An 18,560-nucleotide genomic window follows, 5' to 3' on the forward strand; every position below is an offset into this window, starting at 1 on the left:
TGGCAGAATTATTTATAATAGCTAAAAATTGCTATGTAAGATGGATACATTGTGGAATGTTCATATAATGAAACATACCAATGAGAATGAGCAGATTTGAGCAGCTCAACCACAAGAGTGAGTCTAATAAAGAGAAGGTTGAAGAAAGGAATGAAGGCACACAAGAATTTCATATACCTTGATTGCATTAACATAAACTTCAGAAATAGACCCAGCTAGCTTCTGGAGTGCTGCTTACCATATTATATTTGACCTGGGTAATAGTTACATAGGTGTTCACATTATGTAGTATAATGTGTATGTTTGTACCTTTCTTGATGTGTATTTCACAATTGAAGAAAAAATAATACCAATTACTGGCTTCTACCTAAGACCAATTAACTCTGAGTTGCTAGGAATGGGGCCTGGGAGTCTGTATTTTAAGCAAGATTCTCAGATGAATCTTAAGTACATTAAAGTTGTAAATCACTGCCTTATGGAAAAATTAAGTTTGAAGTACAACAAAGGCAGCTAAGGAAATAACAGAATCAGTTACGGTGGGGTACTCTAAAGTTAATTGCCATTCATTTTTAATTTTGAGATGACTTATGAAATGATGGTACATGACCAGTGATGGCCATGATGGGAGGAGAAAGAAGAGGTTGATTGTTATTACATTCTCTGGACCCTCCACCCCCTCTTCTAAGAGTGGTCTAAATACAATAATAGTCTAAATATAAAAATAATTCCATCATCTATGCTCCCCCCCTTTGGATTAATAGATGTTTATTGAGCACTTACTATTTGGTAACAAGCACTGTTTTTTGAGGTGTTGGTAAAACTAACGTTCTCATGGAGTGTGTCTTGAAACTTTCTACTAAAGATGATTCAAAAGAAGCATGAAGTCCAGGTCACTTTGCAGTTCTTTATAGAGTGCAACCAAATGATCTCAAAGCTTATTGATTAGACTTATGTACTTGCCTGGTCTAGCTGGTCTAGTTTTTCAATGTTTGAGTTCTAATTAGGTCTTCGTTCTTCAAAGTGGTTATACCAGTTTACAGTCCCACTGAGATTTTCACATCCTTGCCAGCACTTGTTTTTGTCAGAATTTGGGAGTTTTGACAGTCTGCTTGGTATGAAATGTTACTTCATTGTCGTATTGGTTTTTATATCCTTGATCACTAATGAAGTTGAACATCTTTTCATATGTTTCTATTCTCCTTTTATGTGTGTGTGTGAAAAGCCTGTTCAAGTCTTTTGCCTAATTTTTCCCTTTTGAGTTGTTTGTACGTATTGGTTCTTAGGAATTCTTGACGTATTCTGAACGCTAGTCATCTTTATCAGTTCAGGTGTTGCAAATTGTGGTGGTTGTTTTTTTTTTTTTTTTTACTCACCTTATGGTGGCTTTTTTTTTTTTTTTTTTTTTTTTTTTTTTCTTATGGTGGCTTTGGATGAACAAATGTTTATTTTTTTAAGGAAGGAATTTTTATTTATTTATTTGGCTGCGTTGGGTCTTTGTTGCTGTGCGTGGGCTTTCTCTAGTTGTGGCAAGTGGGGGCTACTCTTCATTGTGGTGCGCAGGCTTCTCATTGTGGTGGCTTCTCTTGTGGAGCATGGGCTCTAGGCGTGCAGGCTTCAGTAGTTGTGGCACGTGGGCTCAGTAGTTGTGGCTCGCGGGCTCTAGAGCGCAGGCTCAGGAGTTGTGGTGCACGGGCTTAGTTGCTCCATGGCATGTGGGATCTTCCCAGACGAGGGCTCGAACCCGTGTCCCCTGCATTAGCAGGTGGATTCTTAACCACTGCGCCACCAGGGAAGCCCTGAGCAAATGTTCTTAATGGATTCTCCTTTTCATATTTAATGACTCTAGTATATGTCTGTTAGAGATAAGTACATGAAGAAAAACTTGACAATATCGTTGTCATACCTAAAAACTAATAATTCCTTAATATTCTCAAATAGTGATGAAACTTCAGTTGCCTCAGATTATACCTTATTTTTGGAGTTTGTTTGAGCTAGGCTCCATAGTTTGTAATCAGTTGCATATGTCTTCTAAGTCTCTTTGAATCTACAGTTCCCCCCTTTGTCTTTACTTTTTCCTTGTAAATTATTTGTTGAGGAAACTGGATTGATTATTGCTTTGTTGTATATCAAAAGTATGGTACAGAGCCTTTTTTGTTGTTGTTTTGCTAGAATATATCATAGGTGGTGATGTGCTCTTCTTTAGGAGGCACATAATGTTTGCTGGTCTCTCTCTAAAATGTTCTTAATTGTAATACAGTCTAATATTTCAGTCTTGTCTTATATTCCTAGCAGCTTTCTCTTATTCCTTTCATAATTTTAAGGCGTCTAGGAGGAATTAGAAGTATGCACTCCAGTTGACTTATGACATACCCTGTATTTATCACATTGTAAATGTCTGAGTAATAATTCCATTAAAAGGATCCTCTGTAATTTACTTAATCATCCTTCTGCTATTTGCCATTAGGTTGATTTCAGTTTATTTTCCAATAAACACTGATTATCAACTTTATACATACACCTTTTCTCATGTTTAGCAACATCCCTGACCTCTACCCACCAGATGCCACCAGCCTGCACACATACCCCATTGTATAAACTGGGCATTTAAAAAGTACCATTTTAGAGAGGGTTTGTTTTTTTGCTTTTTGTTTTTCCATTTTAGAGTTTTTAAGTGAGTATTCTGTCTTCTAAATTGAAATAGCATTGTATCATTTCTGTTCTGTGTAAGTCTTGGATAATAACAGACTTTGTTATAGACTTCTGTTTTTAAATGCGTGTAATGCACATTGCTCTATAAAAGGCTTTTTTCATTTATTATGAAAATCTTTGTATATCAAGTTGTCTTTAACATCTTTTAATATAATTTTAAAGGTGCAAATGACAGACTGAATCTAAGGCAGTAGTTTTCAACAGGAGGCTGTTCTGCTTCCCAGAGATGCTTGGCAATATCTGGAGATATTTTTCGTTGTCACAGCTAGGAGGAGGAGTTGCTACTGGCTTCTAGTGGGGTAGAGGCCAGGGGTGTTTTTAAACTTCCTACAGTGCACGTGACAGCCCCCCACCAAACTGGAAAAAGAGTTTTCCAGTCCAGAATGTTTGTAGTAGTCATGGTTGAGAAACTCTGATCTGCGGTATTTAACTGTAAATGGAGATTCTTTTGTTTTTCCTGGAATTTAAATCTGTCCTGTCTTATCGCTCAGATACCACTTGAATAATGCTGTGCTTAGCTGTGTTGTTTTTCTGATGAATATAGTTTATCCAGTGACAATTTTAAGCAGTGACCAATAAATATGTGTTGTTTCCATATCATTTAAAAAATTTTTTCTAGGCCAGTTGGACAAATGCAAGTAAAAAGCAGCGAGAAAAGCTACTTGAGCTGATACGTCGTCTTGCAGAAGATGATAAAGATGGTGTGATGGCACACAAAGTGTTGAACCTCCTGTGGAATCTGGCCCATAGTGATGATGTGCCTGTAGACATCATGGACCTGGCTCTCAGTGCCCACATAAAAATACTAGATTATAGTTGCTCCCAGGTGAGGTTGTGCTGCCTTGCTCACTTTTTGTGACCCTTCTCGTTCACCATGAGGATGGCTTAGATATAGAATAGTTCCAGATTTTTCTGACATTGTTATTTTTGAAGTGATCTTCAAGAATTGACATACTTTGTTCATGTAAGTCCACCTTCCTCTTAGGTCTCTATGTCTAAGTTTCGTGCATCATCTAAAAGCAGTTTAGTCTTCTTAGTAGAAAGACAGTATAAACAAAACAAGTAATATAGTGGTGGTAGTGTCAGATGTATGGTGCTGAAATACCAGTTTCAAATATCAGTAGATCATATAAGATATTAAAGTTGATTATGGACTTTAGAGGTAAGAGAAGTTAGGTTTTCTTTGCTTCTTACAGAAGTTAAGAATTAGTAGAACTTGCTAAACACTAAAACATTTAGTGCCTTCCCTATGAGCAGATCACACAACAGCTTCCCTACATTCTAACGTCTAGCATGTGTATCTTTTTAATTCATGGTAAAATGAATATTGCTGAGTAACTAATTTCCTACTTGTTAAAACTATTTCCTATACTAATGAACTGAAATTTAGATAAGAACTAATAAGCTCACATAGGTGTTTCCTTTTTTTTTCCTGCACTTGTACTAGTAGTTCATTAAGTATTTAGTATACCAAATAGTAATAAGAACCTTGAGTTTAAATTATTTCATTAAAGAGAGACACAAACACAAAATAAAAATAATCTGTACTTAAAATTGTTAGGTACACAAACCTACATTTCTGATTATTATTGACTCAGGGAAGGAGTAAAGTAAAGTATGAGAAGTAAAATATATCTGAAGTTATTTTGATTTTATAACATTAATTTTTAATTGCTTATACCTGTTTCTGTCTCTTTCTCTCCTTGTGTGTGAATTTATTTTTGGTGAATTTTTTTCACTCGGTTGCCGTACTATTTTCTTGGTAAAACATAAATTTTCAATGTTCCTTACTATGCTAAAAACAAACCCATACAGAGTAACAATTGGAGTTACACGTTATTGCTGGATTTTATTATGTGGTAGACTCTCTTAATACATTGGATAAAGCTAAATGTCTACCTCCTGGCAACTTAAAATCAGACTTTTCAGTGTGCTTAATACCTTTCTGTAGATATATCTGAATCCGTGTCATGTTGAGTTTTTATAATAGTGTTTTACTTTTGGGAGTTTTGGTAGTATATGTGGAATAAAAATGTACTTAAAAGCAGCTTTTTATTATTATTCTTTACTGCAGTTACAGCATAATGTGTATGATGCTAATCTTAAAAGCTCTATTTTGTAATTCTCAAGCTAATTTGAAGGTGGAATTCTCCTGAGTATTGACCTATATAAAACATTGAAATTGTTTTTTAAGGACCGTGACACACAGAAGATACAGTGGATAGATCGCTTTATAGAAGAACTTCGTACAAATGACAAATGGGTAATTCCTGCACTGAAACAAATAAGAGAAATTTGTAGTTTGTTTGGCGAAGCACCTCAAAATTTGAGGTAAGGCTTTTAGCAGAAAATTTCAATACTTTTATTTATGTATTTTCTTGAAAAGAAATGGCATTGTCAGTTGGTGAAAGCGAGTTTTAAAAAAGAAAATTACAGTGGGGTGACAGGACGCTTACACATGGATTAAATTTGAACAAAAGAAGATTCCTTTATAATATCCACCTCTTTTATTGATGAGGAAGTAAGACACAATTTAGTGATAAGTATCAGAATAAAGATGATAATATTGCTTTCATGTTATCTTTTCCAACTCTTATAACCAGAAAGTACAAGAACAGGTTATTCCAGTAACTAAAGTTTGGCATGTAAGATATTTAAAGTCGGCTATTTAACAAACTTTAGCTAAAATAAATCAGAAAGTATTTTTAAACTATACTTGTCATCTTTCATCATTTGAACATACCTGAAATCTAGTGTTTGAAATTAACTTTATAGGTTTATTTTACTGTGAAAACTTCTGTAGTATGACATTTCAAAGTTAATAAAACGTTAAAACATTGCAAAGTAAACCAATTACGGAAATATAATGTCTGTAAGAAATATATAATACGGATTAGGATAGATACAGGCAAAAAGGGAAACAAAGCAGGAAGGATAAAATGCAGTGAGGAATGAGATTAATAGATAAAACACATGCCACTGAAATTATCTGGCATACTTGATGGAAATAAGAGATAATTCTGTACTTTGAATGCCTAATAAATAAAATTTTAACAAAAGCACTTTCTTTGATTAAATTCTCCACTACATTTACAACATAATCTTTGTGGTGCTAATGTTACAAGAAATGTTTCTATTTTATAATTCTGGAAATAATCATGTAAACTTGTAAGTGCTTTGGTACTACTATAGTATGGGAGAAGAAATCAGTCATTGATTTTCCCATAGTGTGAAATTGGAGAATATTAATGCATAGTTTTTGTATGAAGGAAGAATAGTGGAATTAATGTCTTATTTTTGAGGCATTGATTATTTTCCTTTAAATAGCTTAATATTGTCATTAAAGAAAATAAATGGCCCAAAGTTAATTCTCTTATAAAGGAAACCATTTTAAGTGTTTAAATTAGTATCTTGGAATTTAGATTGTATAAGCTCTTTCAATTACAACAGAGTTTAATTGCCTAATTATATTGTTAAGTTCTTCTCGTTTCAGTCAAACTCAGCGAAGTCCCCATGTATTCTATCGCCATGACTTAATCAATCAACTTCAGCACAATCATGCCCTAGTTACTTTGGTAGCAGAAAACCTTGCAACTTATATGGAAAGCATGAGACTATATGCTAGAGGTATGTATTGTAAGCTAACATGAACTATGAAAAATAACAGCAGTTTCCCTTACCAGCGTTTTTTTTTTCATCAGTTACCTTAGAAGTGACAACAAATGTATTTTTAAAGATGCGAGGTAGTTGATTCTATAAACTATTCCTTTATGAACTTGTGATCCACTTTTACTCCCAAATCTTACACACTCTAAACTCCAGGCCAGCATTTCAAGGCTCTTTACCAAGTGCTTGCCTTACCCACTCTCCTTGTTTAAATTGATTTATTTTTCTTCCCTGCCTGGGAGCTCTGCCTGCCTATACTACAATTGGTTGTTACCTTCCTAGGTATGTACCTGACTCATTTTCATCCTTTGTTTCCTTACTACCACCACCTTTATCTTTTCAAGAAAACTTTTGTCTAAGTCTGTTCTTGCAAATACTGTAGTTCTTTCGTAATCCTAAGTCCATGTTTCATAAGTTCTTCAGACTTTACGAATTAAAAGTTTATAAGAAAGAGATCCGAGGCTACTAGAATCCACATGTTTGCATTGGTTTCAAAGTGTGAATTTGTTTTAACATGTTAAGGTAAAGATTTCTGTGGTGTCAACAGTCCGTTTTTAAGCGCCTGCTGTATGTGGAGCTCTGTTTCAATGTGCTTTTGCCCTCTGACAGTTGTGTCTGAGTCTGTGTGCTAGGGTACAGATGGGTTCTTAGTACATATTCCTCTGTCTTATGCCAAACTCATAGACCCCAAAATAAACCCCAGAACTATCTTGTAGGTTTAAGTTTCTTCACATTGCCATAGAAAGAAAACTTTATATTACCACAGAGATAGAATTGAACATAATGGTTACTGAACATACCACTCCTTTAACATGTTATAGTAGAGTCTGCAGAAGCCAATATACGTATTAAAAATGAGGATATTTCTAATACTCATTATTTGAAGAGTTAGACTCTTGGCATTGTTGAATAAAATCCCAACCAAGGTGCTTATAAATCACAAGGTTTTTGCTTTGCTTAACACTTAAGGTACATACATACATTCCCATATATAAAACTCAGATAAACATAATTGAAAAACTAAGCAGCTCTCAAGATACCTGAACTGATTTTGTTGACTCTGTTCTTCCATTTACCACTCTGGGCCAGCTGAGTCCTCCTAGTTAATAGATTGCATAGCCAGTTTAAGCATCAGGCAACTGATAGGCACCAGGCAATAATCTTTTATCATTTCAGTCCTAAGTTCCATCTAAGTAGCATGATAGAATAATCAGGGCAACATAGGCATGCAACCATATGATTTATGTTATATACCAAATGCAAACAAAATCTGAGAGAGGCAAAAGAGGTTTGCATGTAGTACTCCCAAGCATTCAAACATCTTGGCTCAGTTTAATGTAACTCACATTCTGTTATGATGCCACCTCTTCTTGATGGTACAAAGCCCTCACAGATGCCAATGCAGGCCTTCCCCCCAAATGAAGCCTTAATATAAACCACATGTGTTGCATTGCTAATTTTTACTTAATTTATTTGCATGTGGTATTTCATTTAATTTCATTGTCAGAGGTTGAGAATCCTGCTCTCGAGGCTATCAGGAGATGATACATGTACAGTTCAGCCTCACTAGGGTTTTCTTTTCCTTTGTAGTCAAATTCTACATGAGTCATTGCTTCATCTCAATTTCATGGACTGAATGTCTTCAGGCTTCAGTTTCCCTTCTTATATTGTCTGTATCTTCACAAAGTAAGAGATGTGAATCTGCATAGTAAGATTGCCTAGATTTGAAACATGACCTAACATATTAGGTGTATGACCTTGAACAAGTTATTTATGCTAGAATAATGCCTGGTACATAGTAAGCCCTTGAATTCTTGTTGCTACTGATATGTTCCCCTGACTTAATTGACACCATACCTTCTAACTATCTTTGATACTTTTTCTTCCTCTATTGTAGTAATCTTCTGATTAATACTGATCAGTCTCTAGATACTTAAATATGGGGGAGAAAGTAATTTTTAAAGCTAGTAAAATTTTCCTTGTTAAAACAAACTTTTCACACCATTTGGAAATCGATCAACCACCGATTTCCAAATTTGCAATTCAAAAATAAATTACGTTTTAGCCTCTATATAATAAAAGTGTTGCATGGATCCCATTAGGTATGAGACATTATTCAGCAGGATAACATCAGGCTTCTAGTTTACTGATATTCTCAATTTCTGATAAGTATTTCACCAGTAGTATTTGTCCTGCCAGTGTTTCATCTGTACTAGTACCTTAAGCTTTGGCGGGGTGGGGTGGGGTGTGTGGCGACATTTCCTCAATAGTATGGTCAGCCGATTCTGCCTCCTGTTTTAACATTATTTAGATAAAGTAATGAACTTACTAAAATTATCTTCAATATTTACTCATGTGTTCTTATTGCCTTCAAGCATTGGTGCTTACCAAGTCATTTTTTAAAAGTTTTTTATATGCATACAGCACAGTATAAAACCATCTCTCAGTTTTCACTTAAAGTTTACCTTATTGGTAGGATAGACTTTGTACTGGCTTGAGCACTTATAAAAGTTTTATTTACCATTTTTCCTGGTTTCTGGATAGAGTTGGAGGACTTGTCTTTATTGTAGATCACATTTTTGCATTCTGTCTTCTGAGGACTGCCACTTTCAATTACCTCCTCATATACAAGGAAACCCCAATAAAATTAACAACTGATTTATCAGAATATTGGTGGCCAGAAGGCAGTAGGACAACCTATTCAAAGTGCCAGGGGCAGGGAAGGGACTTGACAACTAAGGACCTTACATTCAGCAAAACTGTCTTTCAGAAATGAAGGCAAAGTAAAGACATTCTCAAAAGTTGCAATAATTTGTTGCTAGCCAACTTGCCTTTGAAGAAATATTAAAGGAAGTAATTAGGCTGAAAGCAACTGACAGCAGACAGTAATTTAAAGCCATGGGGGGGTGGAGGGGGGAATAGAAGACCTGAACAGTATAAACCCATAAACTACCTAAAAGATATCTGTAGAATACTCCACCCGAAAACAGCAGAATGTAAGTTCTTCTCATGTATACACAGAATATCCTCCAGGATAGACCATACTCTAGGCTATAAGCAAGCCTAATTAACTTTAAAAGCATTGCAATTATACAAGTAGGTTTTTTGTACACAGTGGAATTAAATTATAAATTAAAAATAAATTTGGGAATTTCATAGGTGTATGGAAAGTATACATTCTTTACTAACCAGTGGGTCAAAGATGAAATGCTAAGTGAAATGAGAATATGCTGAGATGAATGAAAAAGAACAAAATGTCAGAACTTACGGAGTGTTCCGAAATCAGTGCTTAGAGGAAATTTATACTGCAGAATTCCTGTATTAAAGAAGAAAGATTGCAAATCAGTAACATTTCACCTTCAAAAGGTAGAATAGAGAAAACTAACCCGAAAACAAAAAGTAATTAATAAAGGTTAGAGCAGAAGTAAGTGAAATAGAGAAGAGAAAATCAATGAAACTGAAAGTTGGTTCTTTGAAAAGATCAACAAAATTTACAAACATTTAGTTAGGCTCAGTTGTGAAAGTCAAAAAGGAGAGGCCATCAGATCACTAACCTTAACAAAAATTTAAAAAATAAGAGAATGCCAGATTACTGAAATTGACTCAAGAAGCAATTGAAAATTTGAATAGATGTATAACAAGTAAAAAGATTGAATTAGTAATCAAAAAACTTCCCACAAAGAAAAGCCCAGAACCAGGTTTAGTGAATTTCATTAGTGAATTACTGAATTTACTGAATATTTAAAGAAGAATTAACACCAGTCCTTCACATATTCTTTCAAAAAGAGGAATACTTCCAGGCTCATAGTATGAAGCCATTGTTATCCTGCTACCAAAATAATACAAAGACATCAAAAGAAAATTGCAGATCAGTATACCTTGTGATATAGTCAAAAGTTATCAAAAAAAACAAGCAAACAGAATCCAGCAACGTATAAAAAGGATTAAGCACCAGGGCCAAATGGAATGTATCCCTGTAATACAATGTTGATTTGACACCCCAAGTCAATTGTAATATACTATATTAATAGAATAAAGGGCCCAAACTATGAGATCATCTCAGTAGATGCAGAAAAAGCATTTGACAAAATCCAACACCTTGGATTATAAAAACATTCAGCAAACCAGGAATAGAAGGAAATTTCCTCAACCTGATAAAGGGCATCTCAAAAAACCTACAGCTAACATCATACTTAATGGTGAAAGACTGGCTGCTTTCCTCTTAGGATTAGGAATGAGACAAGGATGTCCACTCTAGTCCCTTTTATTTAACATTCTACTGGAGATGTTAGTGAGATCAACTAGACATGAAAAAGAAATAAAAAGCATCCAGATTGGAAAAGAAATTGTAAATTATGTCTAATAGATAACACCATCTCATATACAGAAAATTCTAAAGAATCTGCTAAAATCTATTAAAACTAATAAATGAGTTTCCCTAGATTGCAGGAATTAAGATCAATATACAGGAACTTCCCTGGTGGTCCAGTGTTTAAGACTCCACGCTCCTGGACTTCCCTGGTGGCACAGTGCTTAAGAATCTGCCTGCCGATGCAGAGGACACAGGTTTGAGCCCTGGTCTGGGAAGATCCCACATGCCACAGAGCAGCTAAGCCCGTATCCCACAACTACTGAAGCCTGTGTGCCTAGAGTCCATGATCTGCAACAAAGAGAAGCCACCGCAATGAGAAGACTGTGCACCGCAACGAAGAGTAGCCCCCACTCGCCACAACTAGAGAAAATCCACACACAGCAACAGAGACCCAATGCAGCCAAAAATAAATTTTAAAAAATAATAATGACAAGAGCCAGTTCATGTTAGCCTTAGCCATAAGCTAACTGATCTCTTTATTTATTTAGAGCTGAATGTTTATGGGCAGAACCACCAACCATCTTGTTTATGTTTTATAAGCCCGGAAACGCCTCTGTGGCGAAGTGTAGGGCTCCTCTATTCCTATTTAGCATAGAGGGATCTTCTTACTTCTTGACTTTTCTTGATTATTGTTTGGCTTTCATTGAATGTTTTCAAATCTCTTCCCTATGTTCAGGGTCCCAGCTCTTGATAAAGTGCTGCCACCTAAATAAAAGGGAGAGGATGCTAAAACTAGTGGGTAAAAGTTTGATAGACAAGCTATTTACATAGTCTCAAAGTATCTCCCCACAAATTAATTAGAAAGGAAAATAGTAACTTTACAGTGGAGAAAGCTGGTGGAAACCGCATTGACCAGGTGATCAAAGTTGACATGAATACTGCCGCAGAATGACATACGCTGTTACTCCTGATAATGATTCTTTGAGGAGGATATAGGGTTACTTCTGTGGTACTCTTTGTTGCCAAAATGCCTAGCCTGAATCTAATCATGTGGAAGCATCAGAGAAGCCCACATTAAGCAACATGCAACAAAATTGGCTCATAGTTTTATAAAAGGTCAAGAAATAAAAAGAATGTTGAATTCTCCAGATTAAAGAAGAATTAGTGTGACAGCTGAAAGCAGTGTGTACTTAATGGATTTGGGGTAAAGAAGGCATAAATGGACATTACTGGTAAAATTGGAGATATTTTTTGGTTATCTTAATTTGGGAGGGGGGCAGTTGGGCAAGGATGCTCCTGGAATTTAGTGGGTAGAGGCCTGGGATGCTGCTAGATATCCTACACTGCTGCATAGGGCAGTTCAACACAGCAAAGAATTATCCAGCCCCAAATGTCAATAATGTGCTGTTGAGAAGCCTTGGGTTAGATAATACAATACTATTGTATCAGTGTTAATTTGGTAATTGTGTGTGGTTATGTAAGAGAATGTCTTTGTTATTCAGAAATGTTTATTGCTGTATTTAGGAATAAAGGGACATGTTGCCAAGTTACTCTCAAATGGTTTAGAAAAATTACACACACACACATATACATATATGTGATGATTAGTTAAGCAAATGGGGCAAAATGTAAACAACTGGTGATGCGAGTAAAGGTCATAAGTGTTTCTTATATTATTTTTTAAACTTACTTTTGAAATTATTAAAATTTCCCCTAAAGAAGAACCTGACAAACAAAACTGTGTGTAAACTCCTTGTTAAGGAAAAAAGTCCATCATTTATTCAGGTACTTTGACTGATGCTCTGAAAAAGAAAATTGCTACATAGTGGAATAGAACTCTACTCCGTTTCTTGAGAAAACCTCTTGAGAAGTAGTGCTTCAAGTCCTGAGCCCTGATGAAATTGACTTTTTTTGGGAGTAGACAATATGTGTTTAGGACTTGGGTAGATAGCAGTATTATGTGGAAGTATAAAGCAGGTAGTCATAATACATTGGGCTGCTTTTCTTCACCAAAGCATCAAAAGATGTTTCTAAACATTGTAAGCGGTCCATCTTTACAACATGTTAAGATTTTGTTCAGAGAAGAAACCTCACTGTATTGGAAGACATTTATTGGACTTCCCTGGTGGCGCAGTGGTTAAGAATCCGCCTGCCAATGCAGGGGGCACGTGTTCGAGCCCTGGTCCAGGAAGATCCTATATACCGCAGAGCAGCTAAGCCCGTGCGCCACAACTACTGAGCCTGCGCTCTAGGGCCTGCATGCTGCAGCTACTGAACTGAGTGCTGCAACTACTGAAGCCTGCACTCCTAGAGCCCATGCCCCGCAACAAGAGAAGCCACCGCAACGAAGAGTAGCCCCTGCTCACCGCAACTAGAGGAAGCCCGCGTGCAGCAACAAAGACCCAATGCAGCCAAAAATAATTTTAAAAAAAATTAAGACATTACCATTACTATGTCTAAAGCGTCACACACAACCAGAATTCTTTGGCACTAGCATACACATACCATAAGATCCAGGGTATGGAAATACCAATAATTAATGCTAATTAAATTATACAATTTCTTTTTTAAAAAATTACATAATTTCTTATTCCTGCATAACTTGCATCAACTTTCTGGAAGAAATGTCACTGATTCCCAAGTAGTTGAAAGCACGTGTTCAGAACGTTTGCTTCAGCTTTCTTCTGCTCTAAGCCACAAATTAACTCGACCATTTCCAGATCATATATGGCTTTTTCCAATAAAATAAAAACAAAAAAACACTGTCCAACGTGTTTTTAGGACCAGAGGTGCTTTTAAAGATTTTTTTTTTGCTCTGGTCTTTTCATTGCAAACACTATGAGACTTTTTTCTTCCATTGTAGGGTATACTCTAATGAAAGTAAAACCAAAGGGTTTACTAGCTTTATTTTATTTAAATTTTTTTAAGGAATTTCCAAATTAAGCTAGGCCTAGTGACCAATATATACCCATCATCGTGCTGTGATAGAAGGGTAGGTTTTCTTAAATTTATCTGAGAATGTTCAAGGCTTTCATAACATGCTGGTGGTGATTATGGTATGATAACTTCATTATGTAGAGTAGCATCTTGTGTTAACTCTAACTTCCTAGATAGAGGTTGGTAATATGATTTTTTTATAACATAGGCCACTCAGGTCAGTCTTAGGCTGTAATCAGAAATTCATTATGTATGAAAATTGGGCGAAGGGGTTGTATGAAGAATTATTTTTGACAGCACATTTAACAGACTATTTTCTTTTGGTTATGTGAAAGGAAAGGTTATTTTGGTTGGGAAAAAGGAGATGGGTAGAAACTACCAGTAATTAGTAAATTTCATGTTGCCTTTTAGTGATAAAGGATTAACGACTTTTTAACTGACTTCCTTTGATTAAAGTCAGCAATGATATGGATAACCATGTGTATAATGCAAGATTTTTCTTAATTTGCAGACCATGAAGACTATGACCCACAAACTGTGAGGCTGGGAAGTAGATATAGTCACGTTCAAGAAGTCCAAGAACGGCTTAACTTCCTTAGGTTTGTTTTAAACAATTGGTGTTGCTCTTTTTAAGACAAATAAAGAATACCAAGTTGACATGCTGTATGACTAGGTCTTTGTTAGGTGGCTCTTGCCATATTTTATTTCCCCATGTGGAAATCATTACATGAAAGTCACAGGACATTTCCCTATGTGTTCATTATTAAATATTTTTAAATTATTGGCTGAGTTTTAACTTTTCTTCTTTGACTGCAAAGACGTATTTTGAAGAGAACACATTTAAACCTTTTGTATATAGACTTCTGGTCTTCGTATTTGTTTATATTTATTTTTAAAGAAGAGATTTCCATATTTTGACAGAACCAGGTAGAGAACCATATAATGATATCATAGACAGTAAGGAAATGGGGAGAAAAGGCTGTTCGACCAGCACCCCAAAAGAGTGATTGAGTTCTTTGGTGCCTCGTTTATCCTAACAGTGGCTGACAAAGGCAGTCTGGAGTCATAGGTTAACAACGTTATTCTGATGGGGATGAAGAAAAGAGGTTTATTCACTTAAGCCGAAGTTAAATGTAGTCCAAGGCTTGATTTACTCATTGATGTTTAGCTTTTAATGATTATACACTTGTAGATTTGAAATAGTTAAAATTTTTCATAATGAGAGGTTTCTTGTGAATTCAGAAACCACATCATATAGCAGAAGAGCTTATTCAGATCATAAGCATGCTGAAGGAAATGCCCAGATTATCAGTGCCTCAGAAAATCTATTGCATTTATTATTTTGATACACTGGGGAATTTTCTCCTGGGCTACATTAATTATAGGCTTACGTTTATTGAATTATGTGCTTACTTGGAAGCATTGACATAAGTAGGTACATTAAGATTTTAACTTGAGGGAAAACTCTAGACACCAGATTTTAAGAAATTTGGTATTTGTTTAAAGTGAAGTGGTTTTGTGTGTGTTTTGTTTTTCAACCATCTAGATGGAAGGACCTTCCTCCCCAGATTGAGAATCATTGCCATAGTGAGCCATTGTTATTGATTGGTGTGTGTTGTATCTTAGATTGCCTAGAACAGAAGGGTGGTTATCAGCTCTTTTGCTAAATTAAAGTTTGGGATCAGAGAACTTATTTTTAGTCCTTGCTCTATTAGTACCTATCTATATGACCTACAGCAGTTCTCTCAAGGGATGGGAACCGAACTTGACTATGTATTTGGCTTGTGTTAAATGCTTTACATAGCAGTGCAGGGAGGCAGGTATTATCCCAGTTTGATTAATAAGAAAACTGAGATTCGCATGGCTTAAACTAGCTTGTTTGAAATCACACAACCAGTATATCATAGTGCTGCACTACTCAACTAGGTGTATCTGACTTAAGTCTATGCTCTTTCTATTAGACCAGTGATTTTTCAAACCTACGTTGGAGCCTTAGGGCTTTTGACGAGCTTCCTCCAAGATTTCTGGACAGGCAGTAGAGGTTTTATCCCCATTTCTCACTTCTTTCCTCCTCTTCCCAACAATTGAAACATCTCTGCTTTTATTTTTATACATTGGCCTTCCAAATGGAATTTTTGCTTGAAGAAAGTTTTCTGCTGCTGTTTTTAAAAACCAAAACAAAACAAAATACAACTCAAAACTGAAAACAACTGTATTTTATCATATTGGACCTCAGTTTCCTATCTGTAAATTAGAGGTGACAGGGTTAGGTGGGACAGGTGCTAGAAGCCCTGTTTAAGCTCAGCAATACTATGAAAATATCAAAGACACTAGAATTGATAACTCAAAATGCTTTGAAATGAAGAGGGAACCTTAAATACATTCACCTTGCTATGTAATTGGGAATGGAGCCACCATTACATTAGCTAAAGATTGTGTTAAGTTCTTCAGAATAAAATGAGATGTTTATTCTCTTGTCATTCAGAGATATGGCAGACAGGGTGGGTGGATGAATGCTAAAAGAAAAAGAAAGCTAACTGAAGAAACTAGTTGAAACAGAATTCACTTGAACTAAACCTATAGTCCCAAAACTAAAAAGACCCTCGAGAATGCCACTGAATAATTAATAAGCATCCTGTTGAGTTTTGACATTAAAAAGTTTAAAATATGTCAGTTATTCTGTTCAGTGTGGCCAGGTACTGAGTGATGAATATTAGATCATCATCAAATATTAAAATTTAAGCAATTTTAACTCTTCAGCGTTGATAAGTTGGTTATCTATAAAGTCACATAATAGAATATCTCTTTCTCCAATGATACCATATAAGCAAAATGCTAAATCTCAGGTAACCTATTAAACATACTTTCAAAATGGCTGGTTTCAAAGATGAAACTGTTTAAGTTCAGGGAACAAATCTTTTTTTCTCCCAATGTGTATCCTTTTATTTTATTTTTATTGAAGTATAGTTGATTTACAGTGTTTCACGCGTAGAGGGAATAAATCTTTTTTTCAGTTTAGGTCCAGTGACGTAGCAGAGTTCCTGGCACATTGTAGGTGCTTAATATGTGCTTGTTGAATGAATTAATATCTAGTATTTTTTAGTAATAGATAAAAATTAAGAAAGAAGTTATTTTAAGATGTTGATAAAAACTGACATCTTTTTACCTGTAGTTAAAATATAATTGTGATAAATGGATTATTTCCCATATATAGACACAGATTGCCTTTCAGGATAAAAAATTATGTAGATCTAATTGCTAATTTTTTATGTTTTTTAAGATTTTTATTGAAGGATGGCCAATTGTGGCTCTGCGCTCCTCAGGCAAAACAAATATGGAAATGCTTAGCAGAGAACGCAGTTTACCTTTGTGATCGTGAAGCCTGTTTTAAGTGGTATTCCAAGTTGATGGGTGATGAACCAGACTTGGATCCTGATATTAATAAGGACTTCTTTGAAAGCAATGTACTTCAGCTTGATCCTTCTCTACTGACTGAAAATGGAATGAAATGTTTTGAGCGATTCTTCAAAGCTGTGAATTGTCGAGAAGGAAAACTAGTAGCAAAAAGGAGAGCATATATGATGGATGATTTGGAATTAATAGGATTAGACTACCTTTGGAGGGTAAGTGAAAAGTAGGAACTTTGTAAGCAGTGTATCTGATGTAGTTTTTCAAATAGGTAAGAAATCACATTTGTACAAATGAATTATATGTATGTATGCTGCTCTGATGCTTGTCGCAGGAGGTAGTGATAGTTCATCTTTATCTTACTTTTCTCCCTCCCTCCCCCTCCCCCTCCTTCTGCCACTGTTGTTCCTTTTGTCTTGGCTTAGAATCTGTCTGTCCCAGATGTGTTTAGAAGTGAATGCACTGACCGTACAGATCTTTCATGCCCCTCCATGAAAGTTATTTTCTTCCCTTTTTTAATTTAAAGTAGACCTCTGTTTCTTCTTCAGCATTAATTTTAGCTTACCCATTTAATGCTAAAATAGAGGACAGAAAAAAAGACTTTATTTAGAAAGGATTATGAATGTACACTTTATCAGCACTGTTTAACTTGTGATATTTTTAGATACCTGAGTAAAATATTATCTACTTAAGGCTAATTTTTCCACTAATTTTTCCACCTTTATAGTATATATATATATATATATATATATATATATATATATATATTTTTTTTTTAGTTGAGATATAATTGACATACAACACTACATTAGTTTCAGGTATACAGCATAATGATTTGATGTGTACGTATTGCAAAATGATCACAATAAGTCTGGTTAACATCTATCACTACACAGTTACATTTTTTTTTCTTGTAATGAGAACTTTTAAGATTTACTCGAATTTCCTGGTGGTCCAGTGGTTAGGACTCGGTGCTTTCACTGCTGTGGCCTGGGTTCAATCCCTGGTTGGGGAACTAAGATCCCAAAAGCTGTGAGGCTTGGCCAAAAAAAAATTTACTCTCTTACCATTCACTCTTTCAAATATGCAATTACAGTATTATTACCTATAGTCACTGTGCTCTGCATTACATCCCCAGGACTGACTTATTTTATAACTGGAAGTTTGTACCTTTTGAACCCGTTCACCATATGGCAACCATTAATCTGTTCTCTGTATCTATGAGTTCATTTTTTTGTTTGTGTTTTTTGGTTTTTTTTTTTTTTTGCGATACGTGAGCCTCTCACTCTTGCAGCCTCTCCCGTTGCGGAGCACAGGCTCCGGACGCGCAGGCTCAGCGGCCATGGCTCATGGGCCTAGCCACTCCGCGGCATGTGGGATCTTCCCGGCCCGGGGCACGAACCCGCGTTCCCTGCATCGGCAGGCAGACTCTCAACCACTGCGCTACCAGGGAAGCCCCTGTGTTTTTTATTTTTTTAGATTGCACATATAAATGAGATCACACAGTATTTGTCTCTCTCCGTCTGAC

General features: G+C 35.6%; 1 protein-coding gene across 5 annotated transcripts in view; it reads left to right on the forward strand.

The window, feature by feature from the left end:
• USP9X (ubiquitin specific peptidase 9 X-linked) overlaps window positions 1-18,560 on the forward strand; it is a 126,341-nt gene that overhangs the window by 49,932 nt on the left and 57,849 nt on the right. For 3 of the 5 annotated variants that reach the window (XM_032621024.1, XM_032621022.1, XM_032621025.1), the window contains exons 12-16: window positions 3,329-3,535; window positions 4,904-5,040; window positions 6,203-6,336; window positions 14,136-14,223; window positions 16,905-17,247. In XM_032621024.1, coding sequence (XP_032476915.1) covers window positions 3,329-3,535; window positions 4,904-5,040; window positions 6,203-6,336; window positions 14,136-14,223; window positions 16,905-17,247 — 909 coding nt within the window. Of the gene's footprint in view, window positions 1-3,328; window positions 3,536-4,903; window positions 5,041-6,187; window positions 6,337-14,135; window positions 14,224-16,904; window positions 17,248-18,560 lie in introns of all 5 variants that reach the window. The other 2 variants (XM_032621023.1, XM_032621026.1) reach the window with 1 other exon arrangement.

Source organism: Phocoena sinus, chromosome X, assembly GCF_008692025.1.
Source record: "Phocoena sinus isolate mPhoSin1 chromosome X, mPhoSin1.pri, whole genome shotgun sequence".
Lineage (NCBI taxonomy): Eukaryota > Metazoa > Chordata > Mammalia > Artiodactyla > Phocoenidae > Phocoena > Phocoena sinus.